The sequence below is a fragment of the Apium graveolens genome, chromosome 4 (genome assembly GCF_009905375.1).
Source record: "Apium graveolens cultivar Ventura chromosome 4, ASM990537v1, whole genome shotgun sequence".
NCBI lineage: Eukaryota > Viridiplantae > Streptophyta > Magnoliopsida > Apiales > Apiaceae > Apium > Apium graveolens.
The window spans coordinates 309,936,187-309,956,474 of record NC_133650.1 but is presented as its reverse complement, the minus strand read 5'-3'; the positions used below and the strand labels follow the sequence as shown (position 1 = coordinate 309,956,474).

General features: G+C 37.6%; 1 protein-coding gene across 1 annotated transcript; it reads left to right on the top strand.

Annotated features, from left to right (window-relative positions):
• Positions 1-2,060: 2,060 nt before the first annotated feature.
• LOC141721713 (methyltransferase-like protein 2) lies at positions 2,061-19,940 on the top strand. The gene is made up of 10 exons (XM_074524773.1): positions 2,061-2,496; positions 3,532-3,748; positions 4,813-4,952; positions 5,143-5,182; positions 6,118-6,184; positions 17,254-17,431; positions 17,525-17,614; positions 17,746-17,845; positions 18,214-18,443; positions 19,333-19,940. The coding sequence occupies exons 1-9, from the start codon at positions 2,218-2,220 to the stop codon at positions 18,342-18,344; spliced, it is 1,242 nt and encodes a 413-aa protein (XP_074380874.1). The 5' UTR covers positions 2,061-2,217; the 3' UTR covers positions 18,345-18,443; positions 19,333-19,940.
• The last annotated feature ends 348 nt before the right edge of the window (positions 19,941-20,288 follow it).

Sequence of the window (20,288 nt, the reverse complement as noted above, 5' to 3'; positions counted from 1 at the left end):
ATAGGTTCAAGGTTCGAGTTCCGTGAATAACATATTATATATTATTATATATTAAATTATTTATTTTCAGTCAAGTCTCAAATTATCATAAAACATATATTATTATAACTTATTATGTTCTTCAATTTATTATTTCAACTATTGAAAATATATATTAATATATTAATAATTTTAAAATAAAATATATTATTAAAAATTATTCGAGTGTTAGAAGCAATGAGTGCATCGCACCGGTTACCCAAGTCAGTATTAATTAAAAGTGTTTATTAAGTTTTAAGCTGACCTAAGAAGTAAGGAGATGAAGTGCATGGACTCTGTAGTTCTTAAAGTTTTTGGATGTGTAAGTTAGTTTGTTGGTATGTGCTATTTGTTTTGGGCTAGTAGTTTCGCTATCTTGTCAGCCCAAATTATAAAAGCGGTCTTGGGCTATGTGCCCAAAAATCAATATAATACTGCAAGGTCCAGTTTGTTTTAGGTTCTTAAGGGAGTGGCACTGCGTTTCGGCCTAAATCTTGGCCTAAATTTGAACCGAGACAAATTTCGGTCCAAATTCATATATCAATATTTTTTTTTCAACTATTAATATATTGATATTAATTCACATATATACTAATTCAATTGGACGTCAAACTGATAAAATCATCTTAATTTCAAACCTAATAAAATTATGAATTTAGAAAAACATTACACTTAAATAAGAAAAATGAAGAAACATTAATATTATATTTAATTAACTAAAAGAAAAATAATAAATATTAAACTACTCCAAATTAGTATATCGTTCCCACAAATGCTCGATTAATGCATCTCGAAGAGGAATATGAGCTTCTTTATTTTTTATTTTTCAATATCGTCAAAGAAATTGTTGAAATCGAGCATTTTCATCATTTTCAACCGTCTTAACTTTTGGATCTGAAATTTCGATCAACTCTTGAATTGGAGCACTCAAATGACGTTCATCTTCAATTAATATATTTTTGTTAAATAACTATTATATATATAAGTGAAAATTAAGAAATATAATTAAAAACTACTTAATACATATATATAATAACATTCAATCAACAAATTAACAAATGTATAAAACATAAAAAGTTAATATTTTATCATTAAAAAGATTTAGGCCGGTGAATAGTGTCGGCCTAATTCACAGTCCTAAATTGGAACGGGGCAATAGACCACTGTTGGGTATATTTGCACCGAAATCGGTCCAAATTTAGGCCAATAAAACACTCTTGGAGATGGCCGAAGATACTCTTCCTTAATACAAACAGTTAATGAAATATTTTCTATCCGCGAAAATCATACTACCTTTGTTCTATTCATTTCCACGGTTTTTTTTTTAAAGTTCGACAATCATTTTAAGGTGAATATATAGAAAATCTCCATAATTTGTTTTTGATATTTCTCTTTTCTATATTAAACTTCAAACATTCTATTTTAAAATTAGAAGAAAAAAATAATTAAAATAATTTATGAAACTATATTTTTAATACGTCTTAAAATATGTGCCGAGTCCCCGTATTACATGTATAGAATTGGTTGGTACGAAAGTAAGGTTGAACATTCGGTCGGTTCAGTCCAAAATTGAACCGAACCGAATAGATCGAAAAATCGAATTACCATTTTTTTTTGGACCGAACCGAAATTGTAATATGGACTGGACCGAACCGAACATAAATAATTCGGTTCGGTTCGGTCCGGTTTTGGACCGAATAGACCGAATTTGTTTCAAAAATAAAATTTTATTGAAATTTTAAACGAAAAATTATAAAATCTAAAATATAATTAAAGTAAGGTGATATATAGAGTACAAAGAGTGTATAAATACAATTACAAACTAAAATTATAAAATGTAAAATGTATATAATATAAATTATAGTATTTATAATTTGGTATATTCAGTCTGAACCGAAATATTTTTTAAAAGAATCGGATCAAACCTAATTTTATTTCGGTCAATTTCGAATAGACCGAATTTCTAAAAATTCAGGATCGGATCGAATCGAACCGAATTGGCACAGCTCGGTTCGATTTTTCAGTTTCGGTTCGGTTTTGGTGAGCCCAGTAGTAGTGATTTTATAGTATACCGTAGCCCATTTACTAATAACATAGTACGAGCTTCCAGAATTTGGGCCTGGTCGTTTTGGGCTGGGTTCAGACTTAAAAGTGCTTTACCTATGCATTCGAAGCTGATTTTTACTAGCTGCAACAAAAATGGCGGAGACTGAAAAAACCGCCGAAAATAAGCTACCGAGTTTCGAGAAAACCGGAGTGTACCGGTTCGAGAACTCAAACGCAGTGTTCATAGACCCGGTCCGAGTGCTGAACCGGCATTACAGCCGGTTCAAACTCTCTCCATCTGTTTACTACTCTCGTTTCTTCGAATCAACGAATTTGAGTTCAAAAAGTGTTAGTAGAAAGAGGAAACGAAAGGTCAAAACGACGTCGCGGAGTCTAAATGAGAAAGAGCAGCTCGCTAATCGGCGTCATTTGGTAGTGCCTTATTTGTATCGATTTCTGTGTGTATTTGTACTTATTTGTGCGTGTGTGTGTGTGAATACAGTGTAATTGATGTTTGTGAGTGTTAATCCGGTGTAATTGAGAGAGAGATATAGAGATAGAGATAGAGATAGAGAGAGTTAGAGAGAGATAGAGAGATAGAGAGAGGGGGGGGGGGGGGGGGGAGAGAGAGAGAGAGAGAGAGAGAGAGAGAGAGAGAGAGAGAGATTGATGGATACTTTGTGTGTGTGTCAATACAGTGTGATTGATTTTGTGTGTGTGTGTTAATACAGTGTAATTGATATTGTGTGTGTAGGTGCAGACTATAATGTGTTGATTCGTGTGTGTGTGTGCGAGTACATGACTAATTGAGAATTGACTATAAACTCTTGTTAATTTTGTGTTATGTGAATGGGGACTCTTACGCGTTGTTACCTATGCGTATGAATACAGTATAACTGATTTTGTGTGTGTATTTCCAATGTCGTAGATTTTTTGTGTAAATTACATGACTATTTGACGAAAACTCTAATTACTTTTGTGTACGTGAATGCGGACTCTTATGCATTGTTACTTGTGCGTATGAATACAGTATAACTGATTTTGTGTGTGTGTATACAATGTCGTAGATTGATTGTCTAAATGACATGACTATTGGACGAAAACTCTAATTACTTTTGTGTACGTGAATGCGGACTCTTACGCGTTGTTAGTTATGAGTATGAATATAGTGTAACTAATTTTGTTTGCGTATATACAATGTCGTGGATTGTGTGTGTAAATACATGGCTAGCTGACTATAATCTATAAATTCTAGTTAATTCTGTGTTATGTAATTGCGGACTCTTACGTATTGTTACTTTTTCGTATGGATACAGTGTGATTGATTTGTCTGTGTGAATACTATACTACTTCGTGACCGGTCTTAAGTGTAAATACAGTGTAATCTATTTTGTGTACAAATATTTACTACATAGTCATAAAGTGTGTAAATACGTAATGTGTTGTGTGTATATAACTTGATTGTAGGAGGCTAGGGTGTTCATGTTGAAGGCACATGAGGATTTACTTAGCAACAACTATGTTTTAGAACGTCTGAGAAATTTGAGAGGTGACGAAGCTGCGGAAGAGGCAGGTGTTGAGCAGTCTTTTGTGGAGTTAGGGACTGTTTGGCAAGCTCCTATGTACGAGATTACTCTTAATTTATGTTACAATGAGTGTTTGACTGAGGAATCTCAAAATGGAGGTTTGTCAAAATTCATTAAGTAGCTATAATCTTGATTTTATGAAGATGCATATTAAATTTTATTGCCTTGTTTTAGATTCGATACATTATTATATTATTAAGTAGCTGCCTGATTAATGATGGAAATATTAAGCTGTTTATGCGGATAAATTAGTATATGCCTGGATTAAATGGGCCCACAATCGTTTGGGGGCTCATTCCTTCTAAATATTATCTTATGTAAAGCACAATCCTTTTATTTTAAGAAAGCTTAGATTTTCAAAAGCAATAAGTCATTGGACCTGAGTAATTTCTGCTTGCTCGTAACCACGGAATATGGCACACTGATGGATTCAGTCCATTAGCAATGGAAAACTGAACAGTTGTCCAGGTTTTAGTGATATCAAAGTTTACATCCCAAGTTTCAACCACTTTTTAGAATCTGGATTCTTGTTTTGTGGATAACGCGATGTGTGATGTGATCCATTCTTGTTGTATAGCTAGTGCATTTACCTCCAGATAGAATATGAAAAAAAGTATAACCAGAGAGGAGGTGATAGAGTTTTTTTGAAGGATAAGAGATTATTTGGTATTTAGAAAGAAAAACGCACATATTGTTGGTTACTAGTTTAGTAGTTTACATTGTTGAGTAGCAGGTCAATTTCAGTACTTGTCTATTTTATTTTTTTGTGGAATTTTTGAGATACAAGAATAAAATTCACATGCACACAAGGTCTTCGCTCAGGCTGGATGCGGTAAACACCTATTAAAATAGTAATTGTGGGGTAGAGGTGGAAGTACAAGGTATCAGGGGATTTAATTCTAATTTTTTTTCTAACATAATTGGTTCGAAGAACACGTGTCCTTGTATTGCTAGTTTCATCTTTTGGTTTCTATATTGCACTTTGTGGAGGCACTTCAAGATGAGCTTCTACCTTCAAACACTTTTGTTAACTAACTTCTACCGTAAAACTTGTATTTGATTAGGCTCCTGTATAGAAAGTACTTGCTTTTTAATGCATCCATTTCCTTTGACCTGATGTAATTTGAGCAATCTAGCTTAGTACTAAATATTGAAATCTCAGGTTTCTCCCGCATCCAGTCATGTGAATCTAAAACTATTCCGCTCTTTGACAACTTGGTTGTGAATGAGACTAGCAATGACGCGGAGGCCATATTTTTAAACAACAAATACATATTACCTAGAGAGAGCAGCTTCTTTATGGTATGCAATAAATTTTGCCTAAACAACATATATCTATCTATGTCTCCACTTCTTTGTATTATGTTATCTTTTCAATTTAGTAAATTAAAATGAAATCGAATAAAATTCTCCATATTTGTGTTTGTATACTTTGAAAAATGTTGGTGTTGAACATTCTAATCATGATTATATTTCTCTTGACATGTGGAAGTCTGATTTGGGGAAGATTCACAACCTGATTCCTGGTAATCTTTGCTGAAAAGTACTTGATTCTAATTAAAAGCTATATTTATTAAGAAAAACTAAAGAATTAGTATATGTAAACTTGATAAATCTGTTGTTGACAACTGATCGGTTAACAATGATAGTTTAAAGGCAAAACATAAGTAAAGGTTTTGGCAAGTGTTATATTCACTTCACTGATTGTTGCGAATGACTTAAACCAATATAATTATTTGTGCAGCTTTTGCACTATAAGCTCATTGAGTTCCTGCATTTGGGGAGGGTTGCTGTCCATTAATTTTCCTCTATATTTTAGCAATTTGTGTAATTATATTTAAGTTCTATATAAAATCTAGACTATCAATTTATCTTGCCAACTTGCATCCCTATCTGAATGTTAATCATAACTGTAAACTGGACTTTATAATCATTCAAAAAACAAGCATCTTAAAATGAATTTTACTGGCAAATGATTTTGATTAATTTTAAACTGTAACATTTTTCTTCTGATTGATTTGTGTCTAAAATTGATCATATCAAGTCCCTTTATCGCCACAAAGCCCATTTAACTCCTTATTTATTTTATTGTTCAACTATTTGACTGCATCTTTAATTTAATTGTCACATGACATATTTGTATTGTTAATTACACATTGGGTATATTAAGAATATGAAGTCAGATTTATGGATATGAGAGAAAGAAGAGTGAACACCCGAAATTTACCACTTCTCCGTGCTGTGACTTTGCAGTATTAGCCACAATGGGGCTGTTTTTTTGTGGTTGTGTTTCTTAGTTTTCTCTCACTTCCCGGCCTTTTTAAGTGCATTTAGAAATGCTATTAAGCCCAGTATTAGTTGGAGGAAAAGCCGTCCTAAAATATATTTAATTTGGAGAATTGTTTTACCATTTCACCTTTACCCATATGATTTATAAATTTACAACTCCTTTTTGCGGCCGAGTCTGATCGCTGCTTCAATCTTATAGTAATTGATCCGCCATGGGAAAATGGCAGTGCTCGACAAAAACTTAAGTATGGTGTTACTATTCAAATTTTGCATCTTTCTATGCTTTTATAGGGTTTAGGAAATGAGTGCAAAACTGTAATGTGGATAGTATATTCCCATTAAATTAAGGAAATGAAAACACTATATACCACATGATCAGAAAAATGTGCATTATTGAAATGTACTATTATAACTGAACCTAACATTTCCTTATTTATTAACTGCCCCGTGTTTTGACCATAATTAAAAGGTTATAGATGAATAAAGGAGGGAAACTGGAACTCACTTTTCGAATACCTTTTCCATGTAGTTCATAAGTTTTTTGTATAAAGGTTAATACAGGTCTCAATCTATGGGAGATGGCTAGCATCTCTATATGCCAAGTGGCAATTAACATAGATTTTTGGTCGCTGGCTCGCTGCAAAATAATTTTTCGTTAGAGTAAGTGAAACTTAAAGAAATGTTGAAGATCCATCACTGACGCGAACTGAAACTAGAAAAGCTTTTTCTAGTTAAGGTGTTTTACATAAAAGAATATTTATCAAAACTGTGAAATTCCTGCTCAGTCAGAATGAGTTGGTTGGAAGCTTTTAGTTCAAAAACTAATGTACTGGGGATATACTTCCGTTTTTCTTTTTCTGGTACATTTTGTCTCGCAAAAAATTGGAAAAAGGCTTCTCAAATATGCACTAAAATCCTTTCAAGTACTTGGTGAAGCATTCCAGAATGTTCCTGAAGTTGGGCCCACATGGGCTTTTCTAGGCCCACATGGGCTTTCTTCTCCTATATAAAGGGGGGGAGGAGTGTGCTTTCATTCACACTCTCCACCCTTCATTTCACACATCCTTTCTCAAGCTTCCTAACCTCCTCCTCTCTCAACTTCCCTTCCTTAGTTTTCCAGCCCTCTTTCTTTCAAAGTTTCCAGGCTTTTCCAGCTTTGCTAATGGCTGACAAGAGTTCCGCGAGGGCGGCCAAGATAGCCTCGGCTTCAAAACGAGGTAAGGATATCGAGATCCGTTCTTCGTATATGTCTTTAATCGATATGATTAACACTAGGGGGATGAATATCCCTCTACTGCACACCTCGTTTTTTTTAATCATTGTAATACTTGGCACAATATAGATTTCGATAAACTAAATGCACGTTATAACGTCCTTCCTCCTCTTAGATTAGTTCCAGTCTCGGGTGGTGACCGTACTTGCCATTGGAGACCCGACACTCTCTTTATTTACACAGATGCCCTTAATGCTGGACTTAGGTTTCCTTTTCACCCTTTTATTCCTCATCTTTTAGCTGATTTACAAATCAACCCGTGTCAGCTTCCTCCAAACGCCTGGAGGAACATTTTATGTTTTATGGTCTGCTGACTTAGGGAGGGCTTTCCTCTTTCTGTAGCTGTTTTTAGGAAGGTTTTTCAGTGCTATAATAGCTCTTCCAGTATTTGTGGCTGGGTCTATGTCAAGCAAAGGCCCAAAAGTAAACACATCTTTAACAGCGTCTCCATTCCTGATAACAACCAAAACTGGAGGAATAGTTTCGTTTGGTTACGTTGGGAGAATGGTGACTGGGGCACACTCTTCCGATCTTCCGATCTTCCTTCGGGAAGGTCAGTGATGGTAGCCTCAAATCCATTCACTTAACTCCTGAGGAAACTATTATTTATAATGGGTTACTCAGGACAACGGCACTACTACCAGCTGGACTCTCTTAGAGGAGTTCTCCCTCATTCACGTGGGAATATCCTCTGTTTCTCAACAGGGTATTTTTCTTCCCTTATCATCTTTGTTTTATTTCATAAAATTGTCTGGGATTCGTCCCTTACACAAGTCTTAATAAACTTCGTAATAAAACTAGAACATATAAATTCTAAGCACGCAAAGCTTCAAGGTGCTTTTCAACCTACTCGCCATCTTGACAAGTGAGAATCGTATCCAACTGCCTTACACATAGTAAACCTTGAGGTTTTGTGCATTCCAAGTTCTCGGGACTTCAAAACCATCCATAATCTCTAGCTTGTAGGTTCCTCTACCTTGCACACTCTTGACTCTGTACGGCCCTTCCCAATTCGGGGCAAGCTTCCCTTTCTGTCCTACACCAGAAGCGTCTATCTTCCTCAAGACCAGGTCACCTTGTTTGAAAAATCTTTCTTTAACCCTTAGGTTGTAGTAGAATGAAGCCTTCTTCTGATACTCTACTATCTTTGCATGTGCCCCATCTCGCACTTCGTCGATTAAGTCCAGAGCTAACCTTTGTCCTTCCTCATTTTCCTCAGCATTGAAAGCCTGAATCCTTGGAGAGGAATGTGATATCTCCACGGGAACTACTGCTTCTGCCCCATATGCCAACATGAAAGGAGTTGCTCCTGTCGTGACTCTACAGGTAGTCCTATAGGCCCATAATATGGGAAGTATCTCATCCACCCAATTATTTCTTGACTTCTCGATCCTCTTCTTTAGTCCATCCAGGATTATTCGATTTGCTACTTCCGCTTGCCCATTGGCTTGTGGATGAGCCACAGAGGTGAACCGTAACTCAATTTCATTTTCTTCACAATACTTCTTGAATTCCTCGTTGAATTGTGTTCCATTGTCAGTGACGAGGATACGGGGAATTTCATATCGGCACATAATGTTTTCCCACAGGAATTGTGCAACTTGCTTAGTCGTGATTTTGGCCAAGGGTTTGGCTTCAATCCACTTAGTGAAATAATCAATGGCTACAATCAAAAACTTCCTTTGTGCCGTGGCCATAGGGAAATGCCCTAGAATATCCATCCCCCACATAGCAAAGGGAATAGGCGAGTTAATAGAGGTCAGCATCTCGGGGGGTTGTCTAACAACTGGTGCATGCTTCTGACAGCGATCACACTTCTTCACATATTCTTTGGCATAAGCCATCATTTCTGGCCAATAGAAGCCTAAACGGGTTATCTTATGAGCCAAGGCCCTGCCCCCCAAGTGTTGTCCACAAATACCTTCATGCACTTCTTCAAGAGCCAAGCATGCCTCATCGGGCCTGAGGCACCTTAAGTAAGGAACCACGAAAGATCTTTTGTACAGAATCCCATCTACCAAAGTGTACCTTAGTGCCCGAACAGTCAACTTCCGTGCTTCAGTTGCATCGCTTGGCAACCAACCGGTTTGAATGTGAGCTTTGATGGGATTAATCCATGACGTCCCCAGGCCTATGGGAGCCACAAGCTTAACATCTATGCTTCGTGTCTTCAAAACACGGAAGTACACGCTTCCTGAACTTTCTTCTATCTCAGATGAAGCAAACTTTGATAACGCATGTGCCTTAGCATTTTCTTCCCTTGGAATGTGTTTAACATGGCATTCATTAAATTGGGTCATCATAGCCCTTACGAGGCGGACATACTTAGCCATCGTATCATCCCTTGCCTCAAATTCTCCCTTTACCTGGGATATGATCAGTTTTGAGTCTCCACGGATCTTTAAGTTTTTGACTCTAAGTGTTCCAGCTAGGCCAAGGCCAGCTATCAGGGCTTCATATTCTGCCTCATTATTTGTGGTTGGGAAGTCTAACTTCATAGCATACTCAATTAAGAACCCATCAGGGCTTTGCAAAACCAATCCTGCTCCCCTGGAGTTTGTTTTTGATGCTCCATCAAAATAGAGAACCCAATATTCTTTTTCTTTATCATCTTTCTCTTTGCCCCCATTATCGACTCCCTTGTCTTGAGGCAACAGAAGAAGTATGCTAACCTGGAGAAGAAGCTCAAGCGCAAGGTGGAAGAACTCGGAGAGTCTAACGCCGAGCTGGTGGTACTTCGGGCGGAGAAGGGTAAAGCTATAGACAAAGTATAAGGCAAGAAAATGCTACAAGAATGAAAGATAAGTTCAAAAGAGAGAAGGCATACCGAAACCAGAGACTGGGCTCCCATGAGCTTAATCCTCTCAAGGTCAGGGGTGGCCACCACGTCAGTAAAGTCCTTGGGAGTCACGCTATGATAGGACCAATCCCAAGCATGCTTCGTGGAACCAACCACGGTATCCCCTCGGCGGAATCCCCAGAGAGGCTGAAAGGCGCCTGTAGCAGCAGCAGCAGGGGCAGCAGCAGTGATAGGAGCATTATGGTCCTCAGCTCCTTCAGCTGAAGCCTCCCCCATAGGATCCTTGTGCTTTCTCAAGAAGATAGGCTCTATCGCCTTTCCCCGGGTGTCTAGGCCTGCGAGCCGAGCTTTCTTCATCCTAGCAGTCTCTTCAACAGGAGGAACATTGTCCTCGTTAATCTCCTTAGCAGCTGCAAAACAAGGCAAAAAAACAAAATAAGTGATGTTAATAATGCATGAAATGAAACAAAGATGATAAGGGAAGAAAAATACCCTGTCGAGAAACAGAGGATATTCCCACGTGAATGAGGGAGAACTCCTCTAAGAGAGTCCAGCTGGTAGTAGTGCCGTTGTCCTGAGTAAGACTATTATAAATAATAGTTTCCTCAGGAGTTAAGTGAATGGATTTGAGGCTACCATCACTGACCTTACCGAAGGAAGATCGGAAGATTGGAAGAGTGTGCCCCAGTCACCATTCTCCTAACGTAACCCAACGAAACTATTCCTCCAGTTTTGGTTGTTATCAGGAATGGAGGCGCTGTTAAAGATGCGTTTACTTTTGGGCCTTTGCTTGACATAGACCCAGCCACAAATACTTGAAGAGCTATTATAGCACTGAAAGACCTTCTTAAAAACAGCTACAGAAAGAGGAAAGCCCTCCCTAAGGCAGTAGACCATAAAACATAAAATGTTCCTCCAGGCGTTTGGAGGAAGCTGACACGGGTTGATTTGTAAATCAGCTAAAAGATGAGGAATAAAAGGGTGGAAAGGAAACTTAATCTAAGAGGAGGAAGGACGTTATAACGTGCATTTAGTTTATCGAAATCTATATTGTGCCAAGTATTACAATGATTAAAAGAATCGAGGTGTGCAGTAGAGGGATATTCATCCCCCCTAGTGTTAATCATATCGATTAAAGACATATACGAAGAACGGATCTCGATATCCTTACCTCGTTTTGAAGCCGAGGCTATCTTGGCCGCCCTCTCGGAACTCTTGTCAGCCATTAGCAAAGCTGGAAAAGCCTGGAAACTTTGAAAGAAAGAGGGCTGGAAAATTAAGGAAGGGAAGTTGAGAGAGGAGGAGGTTAGGAAGCTTGAGAAAGGATGTGTGAAATGAAGGGTGGAGAGTGTGAATGAAAGCACACTCCTCCCCCACTTTATATAGGAGAAGAAAGGGGAAATTGGGCCTAGAAAAGCCCATTTGGGCCCAACTTCAGGAACATTCTGGAATGCTTCACCAAGTACTTGAAAGGATTTTAGTGCATATTTGAGAAATTTCTGGAAGAATCCAGAAATTAAAGAAAAATTCCATAAAAAAAACCTCAAAATTCCAGAAGATTCTGGAACTTTGGTTTAGAAAAGGGGACCAGTCCAAGAATTATTGGGCCTATGGAAAAGCCCAGTTCAGAAAAAAGGGGCCAGTTAATTAGAGAATTAGGACCCAGAATATTGTTTATTGAAGCCCAGCAAAAAACAGTGGGTCCAAAGGGCAGCCCCAATAAAACAAACCCGGTTGAAATGGGCCCAAGTTTTAACCCATTAAAAAGTTGGTCCAAAAGAATCCAATTCATGGACCCAAGTTCGGGATGGAAGAAATTTAGCCCAGATTTAAGGGCCCAAATCCAAGAATATAAAAAAAAAAAATTATAAAGAAGGAGCCTGACCCAATTCGATTAGGACTTGCACCAAGATCCTAGTCGAGTGCATTGAGGTTGATTTTCCTTCGACCAAGGCTGAAAAAAGGGCTATTTCGGTCAAGAGAAGGATCCTGACCAAAAATTCCTGGTCGAAAAGGGAAATGACTGTTTCATTCGACCAGAATGCCAGGACGTTTTTTTGACCCTGTCGACCAGGAAGCAGGGTAAAATCCTGGTCGAATGGACCCTGCCCGAATGTACGTCGACCTGGGCAACAAAAGATGGTTAATTCGGTCAAAAAACAAGAATCCTGACCGAAAGGGAAGAAAATCCTAGTCGGAAAAAAAAAGAAAAGAAGGGGGGAAATCCTGGTCGAAATTCGACCAGGATTCCTGATCGAATGCACCCTGCTCGAAATCCAGTCGACCAAGGCATACTGAAGGTTAATTCGACCAGGATCCTGGTCGAATGGATTCCTGGTCGAAATCCGTATTAAAAAAAAAAAAAAATTCTGAAAAATTACAGAAATTGAGGAAATTCCTTAAAATATTTTTGAAAAATGTAAATATTTTCAGAAATAAGGAGTAAATCCAGAAATTAAGGATAAATCCCAGAAATTAAGGGAAAAATCCAGAAAATTAAGGATAAATCCCAGAAATTAAGGGAAAAATCCAGAAAATTAAGGATAAATCCCAGAAATTAAGGGAAAAATCCAGAAAATTAAGGATAAATCCCAGAAATTAAGGGAAAAATCCAGAAAATTAAGGATAAATCCCAGAAATTAAGGGAAAAATCCAAAAAATTAAGGATAAATCCCAGAAATTAAGGGAAAAATCCAGAAAATTAAGGATAAATCCCAGAAATTAAGGGAAAAATCCGGAAAATTAAAGATAAATCCCAGAAATTAAGGGAAAAATCCAGAAAATTAAGGATAATTCCTGAATAAAAGGAAAAATCGTTGTAAACGTGTAGGTAGCTCCACACTTTACGCAAAAACGAAACCCTGCAAGAAAATGAATAGACTTAACTTCTGCGAAACTTAATCAATGTTTCCCAAAAGTTGGGGGGCAAATGATAGGGATAAATAAATCTTGATTACATGATATTATAGTTTGGGTTGCAAGGCCCAATAAGAAGATGTATGACATTCAGACCAGAAAGGTTAACATATCGATCAGGCCTGATGGACCAGATCAGGCCTGATGGAACAAAGAATGCCCAAAAACCCTGATTATTTATTAATTTCGTAATTAATAAATAAGGGAGAAAAACAGCTATTAAGATAATTCCTAGTGAGGATATAAATCTTTGTAGATTGGCCTCCAAGGAACCTCATGGGATAAGGAATCAGCTTCCTACTCCCTAAGACTCCTAAGTCTATTTTAATTCAGAGACTTGACCACCAAGTCTCCTATACCAAGTCCAATTCAAGGACTCACAACATTTATATAAGGGGTCTTACCCCACAGACTAAGAACTACGTTTTTTGACTTGATCCTTGGCAATCAGCAAGGTACGTAGGCATCTTGTTAAGGCAGATTGAGTCACGAAACACAAGAGCAGTCAAAATCGAGTCTTGAAGCTCACGTTCCTTAGTATTAAATACAGCAATTATATATATTAGTTTTGATCCACGTTTAGCTTGTGAGTAATCAGCTCCGGGTCTATGCCTGACATATCAGCTGCTGACCATGCAAATACATCACTATTTTCTTGCAAAAATTTCACCAACTTTCCTCTAAGGGGCTCCTCTAGTGTGGCTCCAATGAAAGTCATCCTCTCAGGATTCTCGGGGTCTAAAGGAACCGAAACCAAGTCTTCTGCTGGCTTTCCTCTCTTCTCGTCATTTTCTCGGACATCCATATCTTCAATAGGAAGAACCTGCCCCCCGACTCCATCTGCCCTCAAAGAGGCCACATAACAGCTTCTAGCCATTTTTTGATCTCCTCTCTCTTCTCCAATCCCGTTTCGGGTGGGAAACTTCATAACTGAATGGTAGGAAGAGGGGACTGCCTTAAAGGCATGTATCCCTGTTCTCCCCATGATAGCATTATAAGTTGAACTAACCTTTACCACCACGAAATCCAACATCTGCGTTGCTTGCCTTGGTTCCGTTCCTATGGTGGTTGGCAATTTGATTATCCCTTCCACATGACATTCTACTCCAGCAAATCCATATATCGGCATGTCGGTTGGTGTCAACTGGGAGTCGTTATACCCCATCCTTAGAAAGGCGTCGTGGAACAATATATCCACAGAAGCACCATTATCCACAAGGACCCTATTAACCGGGCTATTTTTATTATTGGTGTTATGACCAGCGGGTCGTCATGAGGAAACTTTACACACTCTAGGTCAGAATCATCAAAAGCCAATGTTACTTCTGTCCTGGCCCTCTTCGGGGCTTCTCCAACAATATGCATAACCTCTCTAGTATATGTCTTTCTGGAGTTTTTGGACAAACCAGCAGCAGTTGGACCTCCAAAGATCGTGTTTATCACAGGCCCTCGAGGTCGCGGCCCTCCAAAAATTGCATTTATAACCGGCCCTCTAGGCTGGGGATGGCGCTAGAAGGAGGGGAAAAAACCCGGGAAAGACTGAATCATCCCTAATCCTCATGGATTGGGCAAACTCCTCCGAGTCCAGATAGTTGTCTATAGCTTTATCCTTCTCCGCCTGAAATACCACCAGCTCGGCGTTAGACTCTCCGAGTTCTTCCTCCTTGCGCTTGAGCTTCTTCTCCAGGTTAGCATACTTCTTCTGTTGCCTCTTGAGGGCATTATCGGCCTTATCCGAAGCCCGCTTCCGTGACTCGGCTTGCCTCACAGCGCGTTGAAAATAGGCGGTAGACTGAAACAAAACAAACAACAAAGTATAAGGCAAGAAAATGCTACAAGAATGAAAGATAAGTTCAAAAGAGAGAAGGCATACCGAAGCCAGAGACTGGGCTCCCATGAGCTTAATCCTCTCAAGGTCAGGGGTGGACACCACGTCAGTAAAGTCCTTGGGAGTCACGCTATGATAGGACCAATCCCAAGCATGCTTCGTGGAACCAACCACGGTATCCCCTCGGCGGAATCCCCAGAGAGGCTGAAAGGCGCCTGTAGCAGCAGCAGCAGGGGCAGCAGCAGTGATAGGAGCATTATGGTCCTCAGCTCCTTCAGCTGAAGCCTCCCCCATAGGATCCTTGTGCTTTCTCAAGAAAATAGGCTCTGTCGCCTTTGCCCGGGTGTCTAGGCCTGCGAGCCGAGCTTTCTTCATCCTAGCAGTCTCTTCAACAGGAGGAACATTGTCCTCGTTAATCTCCTTAGCAGCTGCAAAACAAGGCAAAAAAAACAAAATAAGTGATGTTAATAATGCATAAAATTCCATAAAAAAAAAACCTCAAAATTCCAGAAGATTCTGGAACTTTGGTTTAGAAAAGGGGACCAACCCAAGAATTATTGGGCCTATGGAAAAGCCTAGTTCAGAAAAAAGGGGCCAGTTAATTAGAGAATTAGGACCCAAAATATTGTTTATTGAAGCCCAGCAAAAAACAGTGGGCCCAAAGGGCAGCCCCAATAAAACAAACCCGGTTAAAATGGGCCCAAGTTTTAACCCATTAAAAAGTTGGCCCAAAAGAATCCAATTCATGGACCCAAGTTCGGGATGGAAGAAATTTAGCCCAGATTTAAGGGCTCAAATCCAAGAATATAAAAAAAAATGTATAAAGAAGGAGCCTGACCCAATTCGATCAGGACTTGCACCAAGATCCTAGTCGAGTGCATTGAGGTCGATTTTCCTTCGACCAAGGCTGAAAAAAGGGCTGTTTCGGTAAAGAGAAGGATTCTGACCCAAAATTCCTGGTCGAAAAGGGAAATGACTGTTTCATTCGACCAGAATGCCAGAACGTTTTTTTGACCCTGTCGACCAGGAAGCAGGGTAAAATCCTGGTCGAATGGACCCTGCCCGAATTTACGTCGACCTGGGCAACAAAAGATGGTTAATTCGGTCAAAAAACAAGAATCCTGACACGAAAGGGAAGAAAATCCTAGTCGAAAAAAAAAGAAAAGAAGGGGGGAAATCCTGGCCGAAATTCGACCAGGATTCCTGATTCAATGCACCCTGCTCGAAATCCAGTCGACCAAGGCATACTGAAGGTTAATTCGACCAGGATCCTGGTCGAATGGATTCCTGGTCGAAATCTGTATTAAAAAAAAAAAAAAATTCTGAAAAATTACAGAAATTGAGGAAATTCCTTAAAATATTTTTGAAAAATGTAAATATTTTCAGAAATAAGGAATAAATCCAAAAATTAAGGGAAAAATCCAGAAAATTAAGGATAAATTCCAGAAATTAAGGGAAAAATCCAGAAAATTAAGGATAAATCCCAGAAATTAATTGAAAAATCCAGAAAATTAAGGATAAATCCTAGAAATTATAGGAAAAATCCAGAAAATTAAGGATAAATCCCATAAATTAAGGGAAAAATCCAGAAAATTAAGGATAAATCCCAGAAATTAAAGGAAAAATCCAGAAAATTAAGGATAAATCCCGGAATTAAGGGAAAAATTCCTGGAAATTAAGATAATTTCTGAATAAAAGGAAAAATCGTTGTAAACGTGTAGGTCGCTCCACAGTTTACGCAAAAACGAAACCCTGCAAGGGAATGAATAGACTTAACTTCTGCGAAACCTAATCAATGTTTCCCAAAAGTTGGGGGCAAATGATAGGGATAAATAAATCCTGATTACATAATATTATAGTTTGGGCTGCAAGGCCCAATAAAAAGATGTATGACATTTAGACCAGAAAGGTTAACATATCGATCAGGCCTGATGGACCAGATCAGGCCTGATGGAACAAAGAAGGCTCAAAAAACCTGATTATTTATTAATTTCGTAATTAATAAATAAGGGAGAAAAACAACTATTAAGATAAGTTCTAGTGAGGATATAAATCCTTGTAAATTGGCCTCCAAGGAAACTCATGGGATAAGGAATCAGCTTCCTACTCCCCAGGACTCCTAAGTCTATCCTAATTCAGAGACTTGACCACCAAGTCTCCTATACCAAGTCCAATTCAAGGACTCCCAACATCTATATAAGGGGTCTCACCCCACAGACCAAGAACTACGTTTTTTGACTTGATCCTTGGCAATCAGCAAGGTACGTAGGTATCTTGTTAAGGCAGATTGAGTCACGAAACACAAGAGCAGTCAAAATCGAGTCTTGAAACTCACGTTCCTTAGTATTAAATACAGCAATTATATATATTAGTTTTGATCCATAACATTTAAGTCAATTATACGTTGATGTGTTGTATTTTTCTGCAATCTAAAAATGCTCAGATCAGCGTTAAGTACATTAATTATTGCTGATTCTATGTTTGTTTTTATCTACAGGTACCAAACTTTGCCTAACCGATTCTTTTTATCTCTTCCTATAAAGCAATTAAGTCATACTGAGGGAGCACTAGTTGCTTTGTGGGTGACCAATAGAGAAAAATTACGAGCTTTTGTTGAGAACGAACTATTCCCCAAATGGGGAGTCAAATATGTGGCTACCATGTACTGGGTAAAGGTGTATATACAACTCTAAATGTTAAATAGCAAGCAATACACTTTTGTAAACAGGCGACGCAAATCCTTGAAATCTAATGGTTTTACTTTTCAGGTGAAAGCAGATGGCTCATTGATTAGCGACTTGGATCTCTTTCATCATAGACCATATGAGTGCCTACTCCTTGGTTACTGTTATAACGAGGTGACACTATCAAGTTTTTCATCTATATTTTATCTAGTAGTTATTCAAATTTCAAGTATATTATTACCTTACATTCCATCTGTAAAATTGTATTAAGTGCTAATGTAATATGGTTTTATTTATTTCTGAAGGCTGTGGATTGTGATCGATATTCTGGCTTAAAGCCTATACCGGACAATCAAGTCTTCATCAGCGTTCCTGGAGATTACTCGAGGAAACCTCCAGTTGGAGGTAGCCTTATTTTATGTATTATATATTTTTACGAAGTGATATGTGTAATTTACCTTTGTATATTTATGTATCTATGTGATCCTAAAAAATCCGGAGGCTTACGGATGGGTCGTGCTGCCATCATACAACTAAATTTATAAGGATAACAAAAATACACATGCAAAGCCATGCAGGGGTCTGATAAGATTATCTGTCACTGACAGATCTGCTTCAAAATCGTAGGTTGTTTCTTCCATGACGTAATAGGTTCATTATAAATGACAATCCAAGTATTAGCAATAGCATGCACTTCACCAATCTGCTTAATGTGCCAAACGATAATTCTTCACTCATCAAATTATTTGTGTTCCTAATTCTGACATTTTCAGAATTGCTAATGGACTATGCACCTGGTCTTGAGCCTCGTCGCCTTGAGCTATTTTCTCGAGAGATGCTAGCTGGGTGGACTTCTTGGGGGAACGAACCCCTGCATTTTCAGGCTTCAAGTCATTTTAAGTAGGACGTGAATTTGAAGTATTTCATAAGAATGCTGGCCTGCAAGATTTTCCTCAAGAGGCCCAGAGCAAGCCTCACATACTATCTAAAAGCAGTTGATCTTGTAAGTTGCAATATAAATGATTCCTAATTACGTCTAATCTATTAACACTGATGCATGATTGTATGAGCATGTATGTTCCATAGCTACCTCTTTTTAACTACATAATGGTCTTAGAAGTCACAAGTACACTTTTCCTCGTAATTTGTGGAATTGGTCACCAGACTGTAACTTTTCTTCGGACTGAGATGCAAAAATTATTAGCATGTTTTAGAAATAACATGTATTTGCCGTAGCTTACCTCTTTTTAACTGTAGAATCTATACTATACTATAATAACCGGAATGAGCTATAATTTGTAGTTTGATTGACCCCTCATTTTGGTTATCCCTTTACATCACGACCGTCGGATCTTCTTCATCAAATAATCAGAGCCGTTAGATCTACATACTAAAAAAATACACTCCACAAGTTCTCAGGTTCGAATCCCGTCAACAACAAACATTTATATTATTATTTATAAAAATACATATAAGTTCTCAGGTTCGAATCCCGTTAACAACAAACATGTATATTATTTATAAAGATACATATAAGTTTTCGGATTCGAATCTCACTCACCAACAACAAACATTTACATTATTATTTATGCATAAAATCTCATCAATCATATACTATTTATACTAGTTGAGCCTAACTTGAAATTATAAGTATATAATCATTATTTAGTATTTAATTATTTATATAGAATTTTAATAAAATTATATGAAATAAAATTAAAAATGTATAAATATTAACCAAGACCCGTGCATCGCACGGGCCGTAAGCTAGTAGTATTAGAAGTCATAGTACACTTTTCCTCCTAATTTGTGGAATTGGTTACCAAACTGTAACTTTTCTTCAGCAGAGATGCAAAGATTATTCTCGTAATGGTTTTGTATCTATGTTTTAGTTGACGCAGGCATAAAGGGTTAAAGTACGGTATAGTTCTCATTGAGCAAATGGAGCCTGAAAGTGTTGAAGCCGATGTCAAGTCTTCCCTTGTCCGCGAGCATGAAAAGGGCAGTGTCACAAATCGAAGACAAGAGTGTTGAAGCAAACTTTATTCTTGTGCAGTTCAGTTTCTATATATTAGTGAACCCGATTCCAAATTTGGGTACAACGTAGCCCTAGATAAAATGAATGTCATATCGTCAGTATGGAGTATGGAGTATGGAGTACTATTACATTAGAAACATTCATAATTTCACCATCTTCCGAACTTCTGCATTGTTTTTTACGTTTCTTAAGTAGCAAATTTTTTTAGGAAGCAGCTGCATATATCATCAGAAATTTGATCAATTGGCCAACATTTTCTGCAGCCTAAACTGCGATTGATTTTGTGAAGTTGCATCATTGTTCACTAGGCGTCTCATAAATTGGAAAAATTGTCTTTGTAATTAACCTTTGTACCATATATCGTTCGACATACGTTGCCTGTTGAGAATTGCTCTTTTACAACTAAAAAACATTGTTATATTTTTCTTTTGATAAATCAATGTTAGTTTTGTCTTTTTGTAAGTTTGGAAATATGAGAAGGAGGCTCTTCAGGTAAATTTTAATTTCTAGTTCGAGCAAAAAATAGTTGATAAATTACCAAAAATACTAACTTTTCTAAGTTTTTTGTGATTTTTTCAATTTTCTAATTTTTTTTGCAAAAATACGGATTCAACCAAAATTAAACAGATATGCAACTAGTTGAATGTTGTTTTTTTTGTTGCATTTGAGGTTGCATGTACTTGCAGAAACTCGTCGTATCCAGTTGATTCTAGTTGCCAAAAATTGTATTTTTGCAAAATAAATTTGAGAAATAGTATTTTTTAAATTTAAAAGTATTTTTGTAAACTTTTTAAATAAAATAACTTATTA